The following is a 23,995-nucleotide window of genomic DNA, read 5'->3' as shown; positions in this document are numbered from 1 at the left end:
CGAGCACACGTGCCGCGCATGCGTCGTGCGCGACCACGTGGTCCGCGTGTGTGCGTCCGCGAGGAGAGGCAATTTAGAGAGAGAGATGTGTACAGTCTGTTGCAGGAATGTTTTCTCGCGTAAAATTACGCCCCAGCTTGCAATCGATTTTCGACATCTCGAGAATCGTCGTCGCTTTTGTATAAAATCGTGCGACGATGGAGATTTTATTTCGACACAATTAATATCTGACGTGTGGACTATCTGTGTGTTCCTTAATTCGGTCTACATCTTTTACAACGCCAGTTTGAGGAAAAGTATTACAGGTAATATAAATTTTTCAAATGCAACACATAATCTCGGTCTAATTATTAATTTAATAGCCGCAAACGTTGAACTCTTGAAATTTTCCACATTTATGTAAATATCTCTGTAGAAATGTCCCGCGTAGTGTGGATTGGATCAAACCACTGTGTGATGCAACTTTGCGAGAGGAATTCCTACAACAAACTGTACAATTTATTGAATGTATTTGAACACATGGAATGTTGCTTTGAATGGATACGCGCATAATGAACACTTACACAATAACAATGAGAATGATAACGATTTTCCCGGACGAGAAAAGTCATCTTTGAACTCGTATCGAATAATAATATCCTTTAGAATGACGCTTCTCTCGCGATGCTATCTCGCAATCGCGTTTCCCGTCGCAGATCTGACGTGTGTTTACTTCGTTTCATCTCGTCGGTCGGCTCTTTCGCGGTGTGTCTGCTAATTAAAAACAATATTTTTTTTCTCCGGAGCGAGAAATCGTTGTAAAAAATTGGCGCGATACAAGTCGCACAAAAGTCGCTGAAAGTTTTGATCTAATTTATATTCGGAAGCGGAGTTTTGTTTATTCAATAAACAGTTTGCAAAAATTCAAATGGATTTCCCAACGCAAATAATTGCGATAATTTATATAAATATGTAAACTTCTCCGCGACAATTCTGTTTTGGATACATAAGTAAAAAAGAACGCTTGAAAATAAATGTAAGCAAACTTTGAGTTCAGGTTTACATGTTTCATTTTTTTCTCTCTCTTACATCATGGGAACCAGAGACGTGCTATCTCGTCTGATATTTTTTTGTTAAATTTTATATACACACAAATTGTTCCTCACAAAGATGTAGCCACGTGTAAAATAATCCTTTCTTATGCATAGTTTCTTTGGTGCGAGACAGAAAGAGAGAGAGAGAGAGAGAGAGAGAGAGAGAGAGAGAGAGAGAGAGAAAATATAAAACACATGTAGAACTGAACAAAAGTTTTTTATTCTTGTTCACGGGAGGTCAAGAGATAAAAGAAACAGAACTCGTGTGTTTCAGAGAAGAAAAATCGAATTCACGCGGAGCCGCGTACGTATGTAGGCGCGCACACACACGTGAGTGTCAGAGGTCGAATGTATAAAAAAGCAGGTTCTGTACATTAAGAACACTTTCGTCGATCCTCAAAATGCGCTCGTGTTGTACAAAGATAAGAGATTTATTGCCTATTACATATTAATATCGCACGTGTCACTGCTCCCTGTATGAAGAAACAAAATTTGATTTGCAACCAAACGGAGGTTCGTGTCTCACGTTTGTGTCGCAATAAAATACCGTAATAGCGCAATACACAATTTCCCGGAAATTATTTTATCGGATGACGTGAACGCGTAATGTGACTAATTTTACTCTTGCTTTCTGTAAAGTTAGAGAAAAAAAGAGAGAGAGAGAGAGCGAGAAAGAGAGGACGGGATGGGAGAGGAAAGGAAGAAGTGGAGCTCGAAACTGGTTTTTCACGAAAAAGAGAATTGGAACTCAACAACTGCATACAGCTTAAAAGAAGCTAATTTCTCGGAAATGTAATAAGAGTATTGAAATTATTCTCTTTAGAACAGATGATGTGACACGTTTGAAGTGAGGTATTAAATAGTTAGTTTTTGCTTATCAACTTACGTATATCAGATCTCTTTGCGCTTAATCATTTTACTCTCTATTACGTTCTATATATATATATATATTGTATAATGAAGTGCCGAGATCTGATTATCTTTCATGTTGTCTTGCGAATCTTTTTTTTCACGCTCGCGCACGATCAGATAATAAACTGTGCGCGCATATCTCGGCGCGATATCAATTCGCGCTATTATTATTTTTTTTTTTTTGTGTTCTTTAATTTTTAAAACATTACCACGAAGGACAATGACCAGCGTTAATGCAAATGCGCGCGTGTATTGTAAAGCGAGAATATTGTACATCATATGAGCGATAAGCTCGCTATCGAGAGGCGCAGTCGATTTATTTGCTGCGCAACTTTATACTACGTATGTACGTATATAAATTTTTGCAGAGAGAGGAAAAACTACACGCGATATGTTCGTCGCGAATGTACGTATTTTATTAACTATTCTTTTCTCTTCCGCGGTGTATAGATTAGATTTCGATTAGATCGTTTGACACGTGAAAATCGATAGCCGTCGTATACGTCGTTGTATATGACGCTGCAAATATCGTGCACAACGCATCCGACGGAAACATAATTATTAAAGCGAGAAGCGGCAAGGTCAACGACGAACGAATGTAATGCAACTTTGGTTTGCACGGCGTGTGCACAGAAAGTAAACAAGCAACGAAACGCTGTGTATCATCTAATCGACGAATCGTCGTTCTAATCGTCGTTGCGCATAATTACGACGACCTTGCGCGTCTATTGGACTCAGCAGGCCGGAGAAGCTGAATCAATCTCTGTTGTTTCTGCGTCGCAACGGGAAAGACGCGCGAGAGAAGTGTCTTCGAACTTCTTTTGTGTGTGACTTCGAGATCCGATGATATTCAAACAAACTCCCTCAACTCTTTTTTGACACGACAAACATCTCGTTCTCAGAAAGATGTGATAATACGAGCTGCTCTTGTGAACGCTTTCGAACTGCAATGTGCAAAGATATAAATTTTATCTCGCGTGCATATATATTGTATTACACACGCACAAAAGCCTAGAGACAGAAAGAAGGCGAGGAAAAAGGTTGAGAAAAAGTTGGAAAAAAAAAAAAGAGACAAACGCGAAAGGCATTTGCAGTATTAATTAACGATATATAAAAACTGTTTTATTTGTGAAAGCGAACTTTTATACTAACGATGGAAAATTTATAAACTTTAAGTGTGTTATATTTATATATACGTATCACACACACAGCTGTGTATAATAAATAAAGAGAACTTAAAGAAAACTTATATCTTCTCTGTACATTTTTTTCTAATGAAAAATAAAGTACGACGCGAGTTCTTTCTTTTTGTATGTATAAACAAAAAAACAGAAGAAACGTTTGAATTTTTGACTTTGTTGGCAACTTTACAACATCAAACACAACACATATACATTTCTATTTTTTGTTGATAACTTTGTAATCAGTATATATATGTATATATTTACATATGTATACATACATACATAAATTATATTTATATATATATATATATGTACATTTGCATTGATATTACAAAGCCGCTGGCAAAGCCAAGAATGCGCTTGCTGAAGAAGCAGATCTAATAATACGCGTGATGTAATGCTGCAATTTTACTTGCTGCTTCTTTACTTTCATGAACACAACGAGAAAAAAAAAAAAAAAAAAAGAAACACTTCTTTAATGCAATTGAAATGATATGGACTACTAGTAGTTTAGTCGTAATCTTTTTTTTGACTACTTTTTATGCGGATCATTAAAGTAATTAATTTTATAAATTAATGACATTACGCAACTTAAGTGTTTCTAGAAGAGAAGATTATACTTCATCATGTCACTTGGCGCTTACTTAACGATTTTTTTATCTTATCGATAATTTCTATCTTGTTTAATTTTATATATTTATATATATATATATATATATATATATATGGAGTTGTTAGGATAAGAATACTTGTGAGCGAGTTATTATATCGTTGGACCTATTCGCGGTATAAAAGTTACGATTACATATAAAAAATCACAGTCTTATAAATATATTTCGTTTTGCGCACATGGGGTGCACTGATTATGTAATATTGTGTCGTAAAAAACTTTTTCGCATATTATACTTTTATATTAAAATCAAAAGCTAGCGCAGATATACGTGTATGCAACACATTGCGCAACAAATATACATTGAAGGTAACTTCACATTGAAGATTTTCTTGAAGTCAATATCCTATCTAAAGAACCGAAAAAATTTTCTATTTCTAAATTTCGAGTTTTAAACAACAACAATTGCGCCTAAATATGTTCGTCTAAAACTTAAATCTATTAGATAATTAATCTCTTGTGCTAAGAGTTTGTGTATCCACACACACAAACTTTTATAAATTTTAATAAAAGTATTTTTCTTAATTTCATTTCTTCTAGCAAAGTTGATGTAATCCTCCGCAGATATGTGTACAGGAGAGAAGCTGTACATATCCTATTAAAAAAGAACGACCTATATATTTCTAAAGAGCCTTCGCTTTGTCACATACACACACATGCACACACACATTTGGATATTAGAAATTCTAATGTATCTCAATTGTAATCCAACTCTTTCGTCAGACAAGTATGGAAGAGTTTTGGTCAAAAATATTAACATTTCTCACTAATGTTCACGTCTGAATTAGTTATAGAAGCATTTTTTGAACCCGTTAGATCTATAATAATATAAATATCAAACTTTACAAGCGTCAATAAGTATGTAACTTTTAAGTATTATATAATCTTTAGTACTTTTTTTTATCCTTTTTTAAATTCTTGTTTATATATATATTATATGTACGTGTAACGTGTAAAATATCACTCTTACATAAATAATTTCATAACATCTGGAAAAAGCACTCTTGTTTCAAAGAAACAGACATAAACGTTAAAAATTCAGATGATAAAAAAACACTCATGATGCTTATACACATATTGAATACATGTATATTTGTTATTCAGTTTAATAAAACTTCACCGACGTATGCACGCGCACAGTTACATACACATATACAACACACACGTAGCAAGATGAATACAAGAAATCACACACTGTATATTTATTATACAATCTGTATTGCTGTATGAAAAACGAAAAACAAGAAAACTAAAAAAAAAAAAAAAGTACGCAGTCAAACCAAAATCTCTAACTCTTCACTTTTATCGCCACTAAAACAAGAGATTGAACAAAGAGAGAATGAGAGAACTAACAGGTTGAGAACAAACGATGGTTTTCCTCTAAGATCAGAAAGGGGGAGCCCGATCTGTGTGCATTAAAATTAGACTTAGGATGTACAAATGTTTTTTTTTTGTTTTTGTTTTTGTTTTTTTTTTTTTTTTGGTTTTTTTGTTGTTTTCAACACCTGAATCCAATATACGGCGCTAACTATGCTTGGTTGGCTCGTCTGCTTCGACGAGATGAACTCGAAAATAACGGACGTGGTTTATACAAGTCATCGCTTGAATATCGTTGATGACTGCTTCTATTCCGGCTGCAATTTCAAGGCACAAAAATGAATTAGACTCTAAGACACCAACTCTTCTTAAAGAAATATCGAAGCAAGTGTTTATTAATAGATTATAATACAATCTGTTTTTTTTGTTTTCTTCTCAGAACAAACATTTAAGATGTATAATGAAGTTTTATACGTGAAACTATATAGTAACACGTACCTTTTTTCTTCTTTGATGACAGTGGACGAAGCGGTTTTCTCGCTCGTCGCGGACACATCGCTGTCCGGACTCAGAGGCATGACGAAGTTCTCGCCGTTCGAAATTCCTTGTGTATTGCACGTACTCGAGAGTCTCGGTTTCTTGATAAACTTCCTCTTTTTTACGACTTGCACAGCGTCCTCGTTAAGCGAGGACGACAGCGTTCGCTTGAGTCCGCTCGAGTCGTTGTTGTTGTTCGTGTTATTCGCCAGTATGTTCGACAACAGACTGGAGGAACGTTCGTGCAACATTGGCGGCGGTGCTGCCATTGATTGCGGTATCGAAGTAACGACCCTGCCACCGAGACTCTCTATTATATCCTCCAGAGAGGAGTTTTCCAGTTCTACACTTTCTAAGAAATTCGAAAACTTCTCCGACTGCTCGTTGTCAGTCTTGAAGTAACGACAGTCTTCATTATCTTCGTTGGACGAAGAGACTTTTGCCGCGCCGATCTTCGACGACGGCACTTCTACCTCGTCCTTCTTATCTTGGAACCTGTCATCGACTCGTATCTCCGATCGGCTGTCGTTCCGCATCTCCTCAACAACGTCCACCCGTGCGTCCACCACTTTACTTTCTCGCGCTTCCGCAAGATCGCCTTCCGTCGATTGTTTAGTGTTTTTGTCATGATCCACGAAATCTGTTGATGTTTCCGAAACACGTGTTTTTTCCACTTGCAAACAATGTTCTTTGTCAACGACAACATCTTTCGATTCTATCTTGTTCTTGAATTTGTTCTCGGAATCGTCGACTTCTTTAATTTCTTGCGAATCTTCAAGACGCGTCGAAGAACCGGAACATTGCCGAGGTGAATTGTGAGATTGCACGATATTCGCGTCAAGCGTCGAGTTCTGCCCGTCCTCCGATGGCATATTTGTCACTATCTCGCTCAATGATTCCTTTATGCGCAATTCCATCTTGGACAATGTCGGTTTCAGATCGGGACGTTTGTTCAAAAAGTCGTTCGTGCAGGACTCTGTTCCTAGCACCATTATCGAACTATCGTCGAATTTCAAACTTGGCTCGTGCTTCTCGGGGTAAGGTTCCTCGTACTCTTCGTCAGGAATCTCTATGATCTGAACTCGCTCATCGTCCGGCATGTCCTTGAGATTGTCACCGTCCTTTGCCGCACTCGACTGACTCGTTTGCTCCGTTTCTTGCGCACCTTTCTTCTCGACCAGCTTGGAGTTGTCTCTTGATTTCTGCTTCTCCATTTGCTTTCTGAGCTTCATCAGTTTCTTCGCTTCGTGTATATTTTTCGCGAACTTCGGCTTCTTAATCTTTACATCGTCCGGATTTGATTCGCTATCTTTGTCAGACAACGATCTCTTTTTTGTCTCACCCAGGTTTACTTTTTCTTCTCGTTCTTCTTCTTTCGCTTTTAATCTATCGGACGTTTCATCGGCATTGCTAATCTCCGGTTTTGAGTTACTCTTGTCCTGTGTCGACAATTGCGAGCCGGTCTGAGAATGAGATATTTTACAATTTGACTGATGTAACGACGATCTCGACTCGTTCAATTGCATCTCCTCGATACTGTCCGACGTTTCACTGCTGGAATTGCTGACGACGTTATCTTTTGTCAATCCCGACGTGTTCGATTTGTGACTTGTCACGTTCGAATACGAAGTGTTGGCCGATGAGGTCTTGTTGTTGGAACCGTTCGAACCATCCCTGTCACTAGAACGCCGATCGTTCGAGTTTTTTCGCAAACTCGAATGATCGTCCTTCGTCTTGGACTTCTTATCCTCTTTGCGCTTCTTGTCTTTCGACGAACTGTTGTCGTTTTTCGAGTCTCTCTTACCATCCGATTTCTCGCTGCGATCGGAACTTTTGCTGCGTTGAACGTGATTCTTCGTGTCCTTCTTACCGTTCGTTGTTTTCTCGCCGCTTACCGCCTTCGCATCCTTCTTAACGTCCATCTTTCCAGACTTGTCGTCCTTATCACTCTTGGAAGATTTCTTCGAATCCGATTTGTCGGACTTCTCCGACAGATCTGTTCTGCTGGTGTAGTGAGTTTTGCTTTTCCCGTCTCTCGACAATCGTTTCTCGTCCCGTTTCGTTCTGTCTTTCGAGTCGGACTTCTTGTCCTTTCCATCAGTCGTCTTTTCCGATTTGCTGCTCTTGCTTTCGTGATGACTCGCGGACACAGTTTTCGACGAGGACGACGACGACGAACTTCTGTGCTCTTTCTTGCTTGGTTTTTTATCCTTGAAAGAATCTTTCTTGTCCTTAGACTCCTTCGTGAGTTTAATCTCCTTATCCTTATTTAATTTTTCCTTCTCCGTTAATTCCTTCTTCTCCCTCAGCTCTCTGATCTTTTCTTTGTAAAGATCCTTCAGGTCCTTCACTTCTTTATTGACATTATCCTTTTTGTCCTTATTGATACCGTCTTTTTTATCGATCTCTTTCTCCTCCTTGATCTTGCTCGCGTTATCCTTGCAACTTTCCGATATATCTTTGGATTTGTCAGAAATTTCTTTCGCCTGATCGATCTTGTCTTTCGGCTTGCTCTTGCTATGCTTGTCGTAGTACTTCGTGCTGCTGTGGCTACTACTGCTCGATTTCTTTCTCTCGTTAGTTTTTTCTTTGTAATATTTTTCCTTACTGCTAACCTTCTCCTTTGTGCTTTTCGACGACTTACCGAAATCGTTATCCTTGCTCTTCTCCCTTGAACTCTTATGCTCGTATTTATCTTTTATACCGCTGTCCGATGCGTCGCGAGAACTTTCTTTAGACGACGTACTCTTTGTGCTTTTGGAATCTCTCGATTCCTTGTAATCCTGTGTCTCTTTACTTTTACTAAAATCGAAACTACTACTTTTAGACGATTTGTTTTTCGAGGACTCTTCTCTGATCGCTTTGAAATTGTCTTTGCTGCTGCTTTTGACTTCATACTTATCCTTCGTCTCCTCCTTCGACGAGTCGTGCGCGGGAGTGATTAAGCCGTGATTGGAACCGAAGTCCGTCACAATCGACAGTCGTGAATCCGAGGAGACTTTGCTCAGTTGGGAATCCTGATTACTGCAATCAAAGTTGTCCCGCGACAAATCGTTGGAAAAGTCCGGGCTTCTCGATCTGTGACTCGTTAATTCCGATATTCCCGACAGATGCGAATCATTGGAAATGTTAGACTCGTTCAGATTCATAATGTCAATCGGCTCGAACGTTGGACTGACCTCCTCCTCTTCCTCGTCCATCTTGTCATCCGATTTCCCGGACGTATTTAGATTCAAATTGCTGCCAGTCTTTAGAGTTTTGCCGGTTTCGTCTGTTTTCTCTTCCGAGGAGAGATGTCCGTTTTCTGACGTGTTTTTCTGATCCTGACACGCTTCCTCACCGAGCGGCTTTTGCTCGCCGTACATCTTGTCCTCTTGCTTCTCTTCGAGAGTGTCATTTTCCACAGACTCGAGAGATACATCCTTCAAACTGTTCTTATCAGACTCCGGTGAGACTGGATCCAAATCTTTCGGAAGCAAATCCTTCAGACCGCACGCTCCGTTTTTCTCCTTCGTCTTTGGTCTCTCTATTCCCAGAAACTTATATACCACATCTTCTATTTGCGACATAAACACCGAATAAACCTTGGGATTCACCACTTGATCCACTATTCGCTCAACACCGGCGTCCAGATACGGCTCATCGTGTATGTGCTTGCGCAACGTTTCTCTCAGCTGGTTCTTATTTAGGTCTGGCTTCCATATTTGTTTACTAAGAAACGAGTTTACTGACCCCTCCACTCTTGTTCTCAAGTTTTGATACGCAGGCTAAAATTACATACATTAAATATATATTATTGCTTCTATACAGATTTTACATCATGTTACGTATTATTATTTATGCCAGTTAGGTTTCTAAAAAATTATATGCGTGTCACAATATCTGCTTAAAAAAAAAAAAACTAGGTGCTAAATGTTTTTGACAATTGTTAGGAGAGGTGTGTTAATGTTTTTAACAACAGTTGTTAGAAGAACACAAAGAGTGTGTGACAAATGATCAAATGCAAAAAAATATACACGTTGTTGTTGTAACTTACCAAGCAAAATGTTACAAAAAACATAAATGTCTATTTTATAATTGCAAACATGCTTGTGATGCAAATATATTAACAAAGTATCTATATTTACAGCTGTTCGTCTCTCGTGTGTTTAAATGAATTACTGTTCATGGCTCCGCGGCTCGATCAGATTCAGCGTAAAATTAAAAATCGAAATTCTCGCAAGACGAGAGAATTGTTGCCGAACGTTATGTTTACCTTCGTATCGACATCGGCGATGCATTCTTTGCGAAATTGATCAAAAATTCCTTGAGATTTAACTTCGCCCACTATATGATCGATCAAACGTGAATCACCCGCCAGCACCGTGTTGGGCAGACTCAGTTCCATGATGTGATACAAGAACACAAATTCAAGTCGGACGTTGTCGCTCGTTGTCAAAACAAAAGGAACGAGCACTCGGAACGTCTCCGACGGAACTCGAAGTCATCCCGTCAGACATCGCACAACAGCAATCAACGCTGCCATGTTTTTTTCGCGATTAGTGCGCATACGCGACCAAGAACAAATCTGACAAACTTTGTTTCGTCAAACGTTCCCAGACGACGTGTATCTACGACGTGTGCGCGCCGGAGGTATCGGAGAAATATATTTCTCCATGTAGTAGTTTCGCAATAAAAGTTGCAAGAAGATAATCCCGAAAGAATTTTTGATTTGAATTCTTTTATTTTTTTTCCAGATCCTGATATTCTCTCGGATATTTTGAAAAAATTGAGGACAATTGCGTCGCTCTGCTGCACCTTTCGCACTCGAAACGGACGTGTCACACTGGCGAGAAAAAGATAAAAAAAAAAGAGGAACCGACGGAAATCAGTGCACACATGTGTGTTATATAGATTAAACGCGTGCGAACTGCTCATTATGCACGTATTTCGATAATTACGACGTTGAGAAAATTTAACATATATAAAGCGGGTAAGGAAGAAATTCATTTGTTATAAACAAATGTATATTTTATTTTCATCAATAAAAAGTTTCGTAATATTCTATAAAAGTTTGCGAGAGAAATGACGAACACAATCGTAAAACGATCTGTCATCTGAGAGCTGGGGTGGTTATCTTGAATTCGGTGTGCCAAAATGTGTCGGAAAAATTATATACATGTATATAGTAATATTTTGGAGGCAAATCAGAGACGAAAAGAACAGATCGTAATTATACACCGTTAGCCGAATAAGATTGGTGAAAAAAAAATTGAAAGAAATATTGTCCGGAAGATTGATCTCGTCGAGCGGGAGAAGCTGCGACATAATCAGGCTGCGAAATTTGATATTCAGTGAGTTATATCATCGTTTAACTCGTAACCCGGGTACTGTGAGGTTAGGTTGCGGTTTTTTTCTCGTAACCATCACTCTTCACAGCCCGAACTGCTTCCGTGACGTTTTTTTGACTGTCTGTCATGACTTGTGGAAATTGTTGTTGTTTGATGATAATTCAGCACGTCTCAAAATTTTCCATTTTTCATTGCGGAAAAATTGTACGAAAATAAGTTTTCCCCCTCTCCACCCCTTCGGTGAAGGAAGGTAAGTTTGAAAATGGCGCGGCGAGATACGCGGGTGTATATACATATATATATATATATATATGGACATGTATCAGAAATCTATATAGTACTTCTGCATTTAAAATTCTGATACGTATAAATACTCCGCGACTATGCCAATGTCTGCAAATAGAAATGCGAGCAGAGATTTATGCGCTGTGAAATCAATGTTTGATTTTCGTGTGTTTTTATTTTCTTTTTTTAAAAAAAAAAAGGAAAATTTGTCTTTTTATCTAGCGCATAATTTGCTCGCTAGTAGTTTCACGAAGCGCGCGCTATGTGTAAGTTAATTTTTTGTATGTCAATTATTATCGCAAACTCTTGTTCGATTTTATATATGAACACGCTTCTTCAAAAGTTGCAGAGAGAAAATTACGGACAAAGGTATTTTGTACACACGTGTACATAAATATAATTCAATCGCGCGAATCTCCAAACGAGATTGCTCGTGTATCTTCCTGGACGTTCGAGTCTGCCCATCGAGGATTTTAATGCAGACTCGCAAATTGAGAGAAGAGAGATACACAATAAGGACCATTATAAAACGCCTGATGGCTTTCAATGGGATTAATTTACGACTCGCGGCTGCACGGAACCCACGGCGGCCGTGTATCAGACAGAGAGAGAGAGAGAGAAAGAGAGAGAGACCGTCTATTATTTTCACTGGTCTAAATACTTCAGAAGAGCGCGTCCTTGCGTACGAAATAGTCGTCAAAACTAAACGAACGAAGTCGGCGATACTCTCACGTCGTGTAAATTAAATTAAAGAGGCAATAATCACTTGACACTCGATCTCGCACCGTTAACGATTCTCGTTCACTGCGTATGAAAAATTTTTTCGGAGAAGAGCGTCTTGTTCTAATTGATTTTTCTCGACAAAAACTTATCTCAAACGCGCGTTCAAAATTGTTCATTTGAAATCAAATTAATGAAGAGCGAACGTTTTTGGAAAAATGTCAAACACGTGCATTTCGTCATTGACTTCGCGCGTTCTTTTTATACAAAAAAATACGCAGCGTCGCTGACGGGAGTTAGCAATTAAAAACCACGCTTCTGTCGCAACGCCGTCGGAAATGCCGAGTGTGATCCGATTGGTCCTGTCCGAGTAACGCGATGTTTATCTCAATTAAATGGATAAAACGTGACCTGTCGCGCGCTCACGCACACGGGTCTCGTTCGTCGCTTATCCGCGAGATTCTGCAACGTCGTTTGACAAATAATAAAAATCAAGGCACAGCACCGTCCCACAGTCCGCGCCATCATCGCGCTCAGAATTTCGTACAAAATTCAAATTCGCTAAGGATAAAATTGCACAGAAGATCGTATACACGTAGAGGTCGATCTTATTCGTCGGTCGGATTGTTCTCTCGCCCGCGCAATCGGATGCTGCAGTCGCAGCTCGACCTCTTCGGCATTCGTGTCGAGATGATTTGCGCCGCGGTCGAAACCAGCGTATATCGTCGCGAGCGATGTACACTTTGAACCGTTGCTCGTTTTATCGTCTTTGTGTTAAAAAATTAATTGGATAAGTGATACCCCCGCTCTCTCCAATTCTCGATCACCCGTTTCGACGTAATTCGAATCATTCGAGCGCTTCGTGTCGAAAGATTTGCAATTGTTCACCATCCGAAGTAATCTCAGTGTCTCCGAAGTAACTTTGTTAGTTAGTTCTCTGAATCTCTTATCGTTTGCATTTTGTGATTTGCGCTGTTTTGCGATAAGGTTAAACACCGAGAGATATTGTTTTGCTAATTTCGCAAGAAAATCGATGCAATTTCTGAGAATATTTCTCGATTGAGATTATCTTAGCAAAATTGCGATTTTTCGTTGCAATCATAGAAATTTGATTGCGTTCGGATAATTGTTTTGTTACGATTTTGTTAATCACAGCAAAGTTTCTCGATAACGGTATCATGTGCGGCCCATTAAAAAGAATTATATGCGGTCGCATCAGTGCGAATTAATTCGCGTATTTAATTCATCTGTACGAAATTAATCACGTGTGTGAAAGTCGTGTTTTTTTCCGGTCGTGCCATTCCCACCTGTAAAATCGACGAATAGAGAAAGTCTTAGCCGCATCGTCTCTCCTCTGCAATTACCTCGGAACTGTAACGAACAAAGAGATCGTGCAATGTGCACACCTCTTACAAAACGTTCAGCAGAAAATTGTAAACTCGCGTTCGACTAAAAACGAAAAACAAAGTTTTGCTATCACACGAGATCAGCGAGAAAAATTCGCTAGGCTTAGTAAATTGTTTATTTCACTAACAAATTGTTACGTTGACAAAGCGACAAATTTAATAGGTTTTGCGAAATTTTCTTGCTGGTCATACAGCAACTAATTTTCTGATTATTCCAGCAAAAATTGTTTTCCTTGTGTGAATGCTGAAGAGATCTGTTATCGAAAGATTTTTCGAGTTTCGGGATATTCTATGTATAAGTACGCGACTGCTTTTTTGTTGATTATTTTATTTTCCAAACTCAATTCATATGTACACGTAATAAACATCATTATTAGTCATATTTCACAATTTCCGCGTACGTGCTTGAGGCTACGCTCGATTTATGTATGTGTTTTTTTATCTTCATTCTTTATTTAATTTTCACGTGTGTTTACAACAATATTCTCTTATATATTTATACTAGAAACAGAAAAAATGTCTTTTTGCGTATTTTCTTCTTCTGACGTAATGAAATCACCATAGCCACGGAAGTTATCATTAAATCGCAGTTTGCAGTATTCTTTATTTCTCTACAAATTAGAATAACTTTTTATTGTTAAAAAAAAAAAGAGAAACAGATTGATCAGAGAGTCACATTCAGGAAAATAAAAGATAACGCACGTCCAAGGAACAAAGTGCAAGGAAAGTGTTATGAAGTGTTATGAATTACAAATTAGCGTTTTAAAATGCTAAAAGAATATATCTTAAATTGCGATAATGATATCGAAAAGAAATCGAAATTATTATTTTGATCGATGACATTTCTCGAGCGTACTCGAGATTCTGATAACGCGATCCGATCTTTGTTCTCAAATTAGTCTTGAAAACAAAAACAAAAAAAAAAACGAAAAAAAAGAGTATCGGCGAGGAAAGACTTTGAGGAGAAACTGCGCTCAAACAGAAGACATGTAGCAAAGAACGTTCGGAACAGTCAATGATGACCATTGAACAATAGAGGCGAGCGCGTAAACGAAGTACGATCGAGTCTCGAGTCGCGAATCTCGAGAATCTTGTCTGGCGGATTCACCGCGATTGAATTCTCGTCCGCGCGGAGCAAGTTTCGCGGCCCCTCGATTCGCGTGATTCAGAAGGTCACCACCACCGGCACCCTCCGCTCTTTGGTGGCGTACCTTGAGAGCGTATTTGGATGCACGCGTGCACACGCACACACACCGCGTGCGGAGCGGCGCACCACTATCATCATCGCGGTCTCGAGTAAAGCGAGTCAGTGAACCGTCCTCGGCAGCGAACGGTGGCGGTGGAGTTGTTCTCGTCGGGTGGTTACTTAACGTGTTGCGGTAGAAAGTCAATGATAGTTGACGAGATCGGAGCGACCGGTGCAGTTGTTGCCACCGCCGCCGTTCTCGATTTCGGATTCGCGCGTGCACATAATAAACGGATGCTCTCTCGGTCGACTTCTCTCCTTCGCGAGTTGTGTCACTCGGTGCCAATTTGTACAGATCTCACGGGCGCGCGATCGAATGGCGATCTGTGTTCGCGATCTGCGTGACGACGAGCTGCTAATGTGCTGATCGATTACGAGAGTCGATCGTGAAACGACGAAACGAACTGCGCCCAAACGTCATCGATCGTCAGCGTGTGATGCGTCGGATCGGTTTCGTTCTTCCCGAGTGAACTTTCAGGTGAATTCTGCGAATTGAACTGCGTGAGAGAAAGAGGAGAGACACGGAAATGTACGGTCTCGTCGAGTTTTTCCTCTTCTGCGGGGTGCTCTGCTACTTCTTCGATCTCAGGTAATACGATATGAGCGCGGCGAATGATGATGACGATGTCGTCCGTTCAATCAATGGTTTATTTATTTTTTATTATTCATAACTATTGCTACTATCGTTTCCGATAACATTGACAAGAATCGTCGGATCTAAAAAAAATTGTTTGAATTCGCAAGCGATGGAGAAAGTTTATACTTTCTGTTTTGTACAAATGTCTCTTTTACACTGACATCTCTCTCTCTCTCTCTCTCTCTTTCTCGTGAAACAAATTTAAATCAGTAAATTCTGTTTAAAAAATCTACTTGTGAAAAAGCTGCCGGATACTTGTTGCAACTCAATATCGACTTATGTCGTCGTTAGAAACGTGAAATCGCGATACAACGGTGATGATAGTCCGTATTGGGGAAGCTACGAAACGCTCGAACTGCGAGTTGTCGGTTCGTTATCGATGAAAATTCGATAGTTTCTACGGAAACGTATCTGCAACGACCTGGTCATCGACCTGACATCGCCGTTCGTGCGTGTCGGGGAACGCGCGCTTAGAGAGATTTAAAATTACACATATACGCGATTTTCGCGCCACGACCTTGTCTCTTCATTGTCCATGATTCGCATTTCGTCGCGCGTGATTCCCATACTGATGCCACACGAAGGACGACGCGGCAATTTTCTCATGACAAATGTGCGTAACACGGTAATGCATCGCTACGTTTTGTTTGCAACTAAGAGAGAAATGTTTACTTTTTTCGGATCGGAAGTGATCCGATTGAGAACTTTTGAACAAAAGAGAGATAGAATTTTTTTCTATACGAAAATATTTATTTTTCAATCTTCCAAACGATGTCAATCGTCCCGTCTGTCAACGTAGATCAAAAAGAAGCTGCGAACAATCGATTAATTCGGTTTGCACAAGTCGAAATAATTCCTCAATTATTCGAGCGTGTGTTATTTAATTATGTTACTATTGAAATTCTATTAGTTTTGCTGTTGTAATCGGTGCTATATTAATCTTTTTTTTGCGAACAAAATCCTTTGCGGTAAAAATACTTTGAACTGTTGTTCGCAAACAAATACGCGTTCGCAAAGTGTTAAACATTCCACGATCGTTGTCACAAGTGTTTTTTTTTACGATTGTTCGATACATATTTATAAGATTCACCCGAGTCGAAATTTAGCGTCTACATTGAACCTCAATTTTTCTTTTTTTATGTAGGAGTAAGAGAGAAAGTAGATCCTACTTTGACGCTGCTATTGACGTCCGAAATTTCCTTTTTTTTTACTGTAAAGTAGAGTTTAAATTACGACTCGGGCAATTTCAGAGAACAAATAACTAAGATATAGTAATGACATAGTTTTGTTTCGTCACAAAGTTCCAATGTTGATGACACCTGACCTGCCGCATGAGAATAAGTTCTATTATTGATGTCGAAATAACACGGAAAAATTCTAATAAAACAATACACAGCTCGCCCACTAATGATTACATCTATTTTGTTTTTTTTTTTTTTATCGTTATTGAAGATCGTGATTACGACATGTTAAAAAAATAAAACCGGCGAGATAAAAATTGAACTTTTATACCCGATCATTTTGCTGAAACGTGATTGGCGAGATTGCAGAAAAATATTCTTTGTCTTCTGGCGTTTTGTTTTTTTTTTTTTTCATTCCCGGTTGTTCAGCTAATGGTTTCATTTCAGAGTCCGCAGTGACAATTTCTTTTTTTTGTTGTTTGTTTTGCGAATCACGTGTCTTATGCGTTTGCAGCATCATTCTCTCTCACAATCTCTCTCCGTATTCTCCCTTTTCTCCGACCGAACGCCTCTAGACTCGCGCGTGATTATCGCAATGGACTTTGAAATTATTATTAATCGAGTTCAACTACTTATCTTTGTTCGCGCTTGTTTTTAGAGATAGTAAAAATGCTCAACAAAAATATCGGATGTATCATCGGCACACATGTTATCGGTCATCCGTTGATCGTATGCATCTCTTGCCATTTGTGTTTCGTTGTTCCGTTCATACACATTCGCGAATTCTCACAGAAGTAACAACAATTTATCTTCTTCGTGGGAACTCTTCCAGTTTGCTAATTCCGTCTGATGATTCTTTCATTTCCTCGAACAGCCTTTCAAATCGAGATTCAAAAAATCATTTAATTCGCAAATATTTGATTGTACGTTTACAAGCGCGGGCACCATTAACAATTTCTGTTGTGTTAGTTGTTTTGATATTTTAACTTTAATGAGAACACTGAATGTTGTGAATCCACGCTACTGCAGGTCCTAATACGTACACTTTCCATAACGCTTTAACGGTTTACACTCGTCATTTATATCTTTTTAACGGGACCTTCTACGTGATATTGGCATCTGCGTAAAAAAAAGAAAAGAAAAACAAAGAGAGTTAGCGATACTTTTTGATTTGTGGTAGAAGAGAACCGCAGACGTAACTGGATAGTGTCTGTGAAGGCGATTTCTTATTTTTAACACAACAAAGAGAGAGAGAGAAAGAGAGAGAATGTGTGTATGTGTGTATTAAACACAGTGAGGCTGAAACTCGCACAAATCAGCTGAGACTTGGTTGGCAGGGGCAAGATAACAAACGTAATATTCGTTTCCTTTATGCATGAAGCAACATTTAATCTCCGTTTATGTAATTGATACGCGATATTTCATTCGCACACGCAGAAGGATTATGATCGATCGAAGAAATCCGCATGACGCGCAGTTTTGCAATTTTCGAAAACATCAATTTCGATCTGATTCGAGAGTTCTTCTGATGTTTAACTTTTCTGCTCGACACGCGCAATTAATGCAAAATTAGAGATTTTTTTTGCACAAAGAAAATTAAACGAACGATTAGATTACGGGCGCGATCACGCGTGCTCGAAACAGCTCCCGTGTTTCAATGTGTGCGGGAATTAAGTGTCTTGATTATCGGGGAACTTTGCACACAGAGGTTGCGTTCTTTCACAATCGTCAAGTAGTAGTATCGAGAAATCAAATTAGAATTATAAATGACACATCGCGGCGACTAATTCTAAAGTTCACTCGTTCAATTGTAATTAAATTTTTGCCACTATCACGTTTAATCGTACTATCAAACTTCCGTCGCGGAATATTTTTATAACACGAGTAAAACTTATGCGGCGGTTTTTTTCTCGTTTTTTTTTGAATAAACGATCGACGTATCGATTGCATCGATTCGTTTTTTTTAATCGCGAGATATATTTTCTTCTAAATTATAAGAATTACAAAACGAAAACAATCAATGTTGATACAAAAGAGAAAAGACAAATATACATGTCGTCGGCGGACGTATCGCAGTATATGCACGAAGTAATAATATAAAATAATAAAGTAATAATGTAATATGAAATAAAAAAAAAAAAAAATACATACATCATGTAAATATTTCTTTTTCCGCTTCTTTAGCTCCGTGCGTTCGTTACTTTGTCTTCAGCGAAGATTGAAATAGCGTTTAAACGTGTCGCATGATAATTTCGCAATTATTGTCGTAATTGCGTGCTTGTCCCGCGGTGGATGTTTCGCTTTCTCGATTTTCCAGAACGCACCGGAACGCATCGGACCGACGATGATGTATCGCGACATTGCGAATCAATTGATTAATGTGATAGATTCACTTTCGTGCGACGCACATCGAGAAAGAAATTAGGAATCTCCGATAAAATACGTCTGTAATTAATTCTTCGCTCTAATCGGCGCACAATTGCGTTCCCGTTGGAATAAAATACACACGCGTAAGTTTTTTTATTTTGTTATAAATTTTTTCTTTCCGTTGCAGACCCAATAATATGGTGGACGTTCTGTCGACGCGTCTTCAAGAGCTGTACGCCAAATGGGACTCGGAAACGAGGACGGACATGACGCGAAATGCGGAACCTACGGCCACCCGATATTCGTTGGACGGTAACGTTGGCGATTTTCTTTTTCTTGAGTTTCCTTGAGTTGTGTTTTCGAAGCGAAGGAAATAGCATACAATTCCTAGCCGAACAACTCTGTTATCGCGCGCAAGAGCTTTCGTAATGAAACACACCGCGATCGTTCTGCGAGGAATGGAAAACGACTGGTTAAAAGACTGTAATCGGTAATTGCAGGTTTCCGACGAGGTGGTCATCAATTGTTCCAGCGAAGGAAAATTCAGGACAGAGAACAGTCGCGCAAGTTGCGCGAGCGTTCGCTTTTTAAAATCAAAGAGACCGAGCCGCTGATGCCTATGATCAAACAGAAATCATCGTTTCTTCAATACTGCTGCAACACCTGCACACCCGCTTCCAGAGTAAGTTCTCGTTTCCGCGATGCGGAATTCGTTGCGGCACGTGTGGAAAGTTCTCTGTCGTTTAGATAGAGAATAGAATTGTCGTTAGATGATCCCTGTGCAATTTTCGTATTTTGTTAACGATTTCTCTTGGGATTTTCTACAGGATTCTCTGGTAAACACTATAGTCAAACAACAGCAACCGTACGGTGTGAACGTGCTACTGGTGAAATCGGGTTCCACGTTGTTCTCCAAAATATTCAGTTGTATTTCTTATCTCAACACCACCGAGAAATTCACGTATCCCATGGTAACGCAAATGGTGAGACTCGATTTCTTCTATAATTGTGTTCGTTGCGAACTAAAAACTTGGTTATTGAATTCTTGATTGGGGTTATCCGTAGGTTCTGAATGACGAGAAGTTGAGCGAGCCCATCGCTCTGACCGCGAAGGAAACGGTCGACAATGAGGGTTGCAACGAGGAGAAAGCGTTCAAGAAGGCGAGAGCCAGAGCCAGAAGTATATTGATGCGAATGGAAAGCAGATGCAGCAACACTCTGCTGAAGATAGTCGCGTGGTTGATGTACAAACTGCTGCCTTGTTTCATACGGTCCGCCACCGTGTTGCCTTCCCAGATTGAGCTCCTGAAGAAGGCGAACGAGACCGGTCTGCCGCTCGTGCTGCTGCCTCTTCATCGCAGCCACTTGGATTACATAATGCTCAGTTTTCTCATGGTTGTGCACAGCTTGAGAAATCCGTTAATCGCGGCGGGAGACAATTTAAATATTCCATTTTTCGGGTGAGTCGGAGACCTCAACGCACATCGTTGTTGTACATTTTGCTTCTTCCAGACAATTATTTCACACATATTTTGAGTTTTTTTTTTCACTAATGTAATTTAACGATAAAACAATTAACGTGCTAATGTCTGCAATTCCCTCAATGTGCGATTGACAGACGACTTCTGAAAGGTCTGGGCGCTTTTTACATCAAGCGTCGTATCGACCCGGTAGCGGGACGCAAGGACTTTCTTTATCGCGCGATTCTTCAAACATACATCATGGAGAGTCTTCGTGTCGGTCATAATTTGGAATTCTTCGTCGAGGGAGGTCGATCGAGAACCGGAAAACCCTGTATGCCGAAGAGCGGTATTCTGAGCGTAATCGTCGACGCTTACATGGACGGTACCATTGAGGACGCGCTGCTGGTTCCTATAGCCATCAATTACGATCGACTGGTGGACGGGAATTTCGTCAGAGAACAACTGGGTCAGCCGAAGAAGATGGAAACGTTCGCGTCGACGATCAAAGCTATGTGGTCGACTTTAAGGGGCAACTATGGTATCGTCAAGATCGATTTCTGTCAACCGTTTTCTCTCAGGGTACGAATATAAATTAAATTTCTTGCAAAACTTTTTTCCACACGTCGTCAAGAGCTTACGTAACGCGAGTGATTTGTTCTCGACAGGAAATGATAAAGGCCGTTCAAGCTCAGCAGAGTAAATTGGAAAAATCGATTGTAAAATCGCCGTCGGAACGATCGTTGAAATACAGTATGTCGAATTCATCTCTTTACGGCACGGACGTTGTTGTGGAGGAACATCGTCAATTGGTAGAGAGCATCGCACGACATGTTGTTTACGGTGAGCAAAGACAATAGTCGAAATAATAATTATTACTCGCGCGTATTCTCTGAAATTTTTTTTTATTGTCAATTATATATTTTAATTCCCTATTATAATCCAGTTCTGTCTAATCGGTTTCAGATTCCTCCAAGTCTACGCCCATCATGTCAACTAATATAGTCGCATTTATATTATTAAATAACTATAGAAATGTTGGTTGTACATTGGACACTCTAGTCGGACAATTCGAGTCGATACGCCGCGAGATGGAATTTAACGACAAGGATGTAGCGTTTTGCGGAGAAAACATTGATATCGTTAAGCACGCGGTTAGTAGACAACGAGCGAGAGAAACGAGTTGTTGTGTCGTGGGAAAGATGAGGTTTGGTAAAGATGATTGTGATCTGATTTGCAGTTGGATATCTTGGGTTCGAACTTGGTGACGTATCAGCGACGCGAAGGTGACGAGAACAAGACTGTCGACAGCGATCAGTTTTACAAGTCGACAGATGCCGTCACGGTCAAAGCAGTGTCGAATCTGCCGAATGTGATCGAATTGTCTTACTATAGCAACACCTTGCTAATGCACTATGTTATGGACAGCGTAGTAGGTAAGACACGTAATGTAATTGGCGAATTGTTCGATTATGTGTAACGCAATCTGTTGTTAATTTCAGTAACCGCTTTGTGTGCTGAATTGCAGTCCGACAATAACGACGAGAACACGTATCCGTGTTGCGATTACAGTAAAATAGTGAATCAACAAAAATTGATCGAACGAGCACTCAAATTGTGTGATATTCTGAAGTACGAGTTTATTTTCTGCAGACCCTGCCAAATGCTGAACGATGTGATACAAGAAACAATACAGAACCTGACACATACGGGTGTTTTAACGCAGATACAGGTATGAATGTTTTTTGAGATTAGTAAGGAGGGCGGTGTGTTTATTCAACGCGCGTATTTGCGCGTTAATCGCGCAATAAGATGTGAAACAATTATTTTATCTTTGCAGCAACTTTATCTCGATGATGAACTCTGGAGCAAAAGATACGCGAAGAATTTTGACGACAGCTCGGACGAGGAATATTCGAAAGATCAAGAAGTCCGAAAAGTTGAATACAAAGTAAATTTCTTTTTTTTTTTAATATAAATATTATTATCGAGATAAACATGTGTGTAAATAATGTAACCATGTAAAATTCTACCCCAATATATTAAGATATATCGAGTAAAACAATTGTCACTTCGTATATTCACGATTTCAAAGCGTAACATTGTTACGCCAGTTGAAAATAAAATCTTGTAATTTGTGTCTTTTCTCCAAATTGTTTTTAGGTGAGCACGGAACAATCTCATCGCGATCGTTTAAGATTCCTGTGGGTGAGTTTACAACCGTTAATCAACACATACGTGTATAGCGCTTCTAGTTTGATGAGACTGGTTGGACGAACAATCAGCGAGCAAGAGTTGGTCAGAGAAGTATTAAGTAATATCAAAACCAGTTTGGATGAGGGTGATCTTGATTACGGTAAGCAACAACAAATTCTTCACTCTTTCAATTAGATTCGATTATGTATAAAATATAAATTATACCGCGCAATTTTTGATAACGTTTTTGATACAAATTCTTTTGTGCTTATACAAAGTGTAAAACAAAATTATAATTTTACGTTCTCTCTTTTCTCCTACTCTTTTCCGTCTTCATTCTTTTACTAATCACAATAAATGTATTATGACACACCAATACAATTTTCTCTTTTACTGTTTTGAAAACAGGAGAAAGTTTGTGTGTCGATCCGATCAAGAACTCTCTCAAACTTTTCGAAAAATGGAACGTTCTGGAGATCCTCATGCACGAAAGAACCAAGATGTTCAGCTTGAAAAAGGAATACGACACGGACGCGGCGGCGAAAAATGTTTACGATACCATAGCAATTTTTAAATCTCGAATTCAAGCGTGATACTTTCTACTTCCGACAACAATCTCCGATCAATTATAAATATTTTTTTTTTTTTTTTTTTTTTACATCTTTTATAAGGTACNTTTTATAAGGTACGCACGTTTTTGACGTATATCCGACGGATTTAACAAACATTCCCGGTGAATACCGTCAGTTCGAGATGTGCGTGTCAGATACGTGTAAGATGTACATAATAATTGTTTAATCTGAGAAGATAGAAGGAAACTACGCGCAGTCGATCACGAAGATATTTAGACATCAGCATAGTTTTGACATTTTTATTAATTGTTTTCGCCAAATATACGCAAACAAAAAAAATCTGTATATTACATGATATTAAAATTTTTTTCTCTGATAGAAACAAATGCTAATTTGTACACAATTATTATTAATCACCAGAAAAGAAACGCAAGAATAACGATTCAAATTTGTGCGAGTGTCCGGATATTTTCGTGACCGATCGTTACATATTGTAATATCGTTATTTACATAGTATATAATACATATCATTTTTGAAATGTTCCTAAAAAAATATGTGTGATTCGCATTGATAATGAAAAATACTTAAAAAGTTTTATTTAATGAAAAACTGTACAGATGCGAGCTTAACTTGTAGATCTGCAATATACTGGTTGGTGTATCATAAACTATAGTTTTAAAAACACTGGTTGTAACAACGGATCGCGATCAGCTTGAACGCGATCGTCGTGTTTGTGATTTTCCGTTCAAGGGTACTTTATTCTTTCGCGCGAGATAGACTTTCAACATTTTTTTTATCTCCGTTCAAACGGTCGAAAAACAGTCATCAACATTCTGCCGAACACGGTTATTATTTAGGAAACATAAAAAGACGATCATCCATGTGAAAATACTGTAAAATA

The 23,995-nt window shown here is 39.0% G+C and overlaps 2 protein-coding genes and 1 long non-coding RNA gene across 8 annotated transcripts; 2 read left to right on the top strand and 1 right to left on the bottom strand.

The window, feature by feature from the left end:
* Window positions 1–109: 109 nt before the first annotated feature.
* On the top strand, window positions 110–5,105 carry LOC109853690. Its single transcript, XR_002250139.1, has 2 exons — window positions 110–305; window positions 416–5,105. It is a non-coding gene; the product is annotated as an uncharacterized LOC109853690 (long non-coding RNA).
* Window positions 2,156–10,302, bottom strand: LOC109853684 (biorientation of chromosomes in cell division protein 1-like 1). Its single transcript, XM_020426020.1, has 3 exons — window positions 9,949–10,302; window positions 5,655–9,460; window positions 2,156–5,473 (listed from the first exon to the last, which is right to left on the bottom strand). The coding sequence occupies exons 1-3, from the start codon at window positions 10,078–10,080 to the stop codon at window positions 5,368–5,370; spliced, it is 4,044 nt and encodes a 1,347-aa protein (XP_020281609.1). The 5' UTR covers window positions 10,081–10,302; the 3' UTR covers window positions 2,156–5,367.
* A 101-nt stretch (window positions 10,303–10,403) lies between these two features.
* Window positions 10,404–23,190, top strand: LOC109853685 (glycerol-3-phosphate acyltransferase 1, mitochondrial). 6 transcript variants are annotated; one of them, XM_020426022.1, is made up of 14 exons: window positions 12,685–12,952; window positions 14,976–15,269; window positions 19,053–19,177; window positions 19,366–19,547; window positions 19,693–19,848; window positions 19,931–20,325; window positions 20,484–20,907; window positions 20,994–21,168; window positions 21,292–21,479; window positions 21,566–21,761; window positions 21,828–22,057; window positions 22,166–22,276; window positions 22,489–22,681; window positions 22,930–23,190. In XM_020426022.1, exons 2-14 carry the CDS (start codon window positions 15,208–15,210, stop codon window positions 23,112–23,114), a joined length of 2,622 nt encoding a protein of 873 aa, XP_020281611.1. In that variant the 5' UTR covers window positions 12,685–12,952; window positions 14,976–15,207; the 3' UTR covers window positions 23,115–23,190. The 6 variants fall into 6 exon arrangements, with proteins under 6 accessions (XP_020281616.1, XP_020281615.1, XP_020281611.1 ...); XM_020426025.1 differs by having other exon boundaries at window positions 12,685–12,956; XM_020426021.1 differs by having other exon boundaries at window positions 12,685–13,015.
* The last annotated feature ends 805 nt before the right edge of the window (window positions 23,191–23,995 follow it).

This window comes from Pseudomyrmex gracilis, unplaced genomic scaffold, assembly GCF_002006095.1.
Source record: "Pseudomyrmex gracilis isolate BER0280 unplaced genomic scaffold, ASM200609v1 scaffold_53, whole genome shotgun sequence".
NCBI lineage: Eukaryota > Metazoa > Arthropoda > Insecta > Hymenoptera > Formicidae > Pseudomyrmex > Pseudomyrmex gracilis.
This window is presented reverse-complemented; position numbering and strand designations above follow the sequence as displayed.

Excerpts from the sequence above, each read along its gene's own strand:
- LOC109853684 (XM_020426020.1), bottom strand. The coding sequence starts at position 10,080 with ATGGAACTGAGTCTGCCCAACACGGTGCTGGCGGGTGATTCACGTTTG. Across the intron at positions 9,461-9,948 it reads TCGCCGATGTCGATACGAAG|CCTGCGTATCAAAACTTGAG; the intron begins GTAAACATAACG and ends ATGTAATTTTAG. Across the intron at positions 5,474-5,654 it reads GTCATCAAAGAAGAAAAAAG|CCGGAATAGAAGCAGTCATC; the intron begins GTACGTGTTACT and ends TTGAAATTGCAG.
- LOC109853685 (XM_020426022.1), top strand. The coding sequence starts at position 15,208 with ATGTACGGTCTCGTCGAGTTTTTCCTCTTCTGCGGGGTGCTCTGCTAC. Across the intron at positions 20,326-20,483 it reads TTAAATATTCCATTTTTCGG|ACGACTTCTGAAAGGTCTGG; the intron begins GTGAGTCGGAGA and ends TGCGATTGACAG. Across the intron at positions 22,058-22,165 it reads GTGTTTTAACGCAGATACAG|CAACTTTATCTCGATGATGA; the intron begins GTATGAATGTTT and ends TTATCTTTGCAG.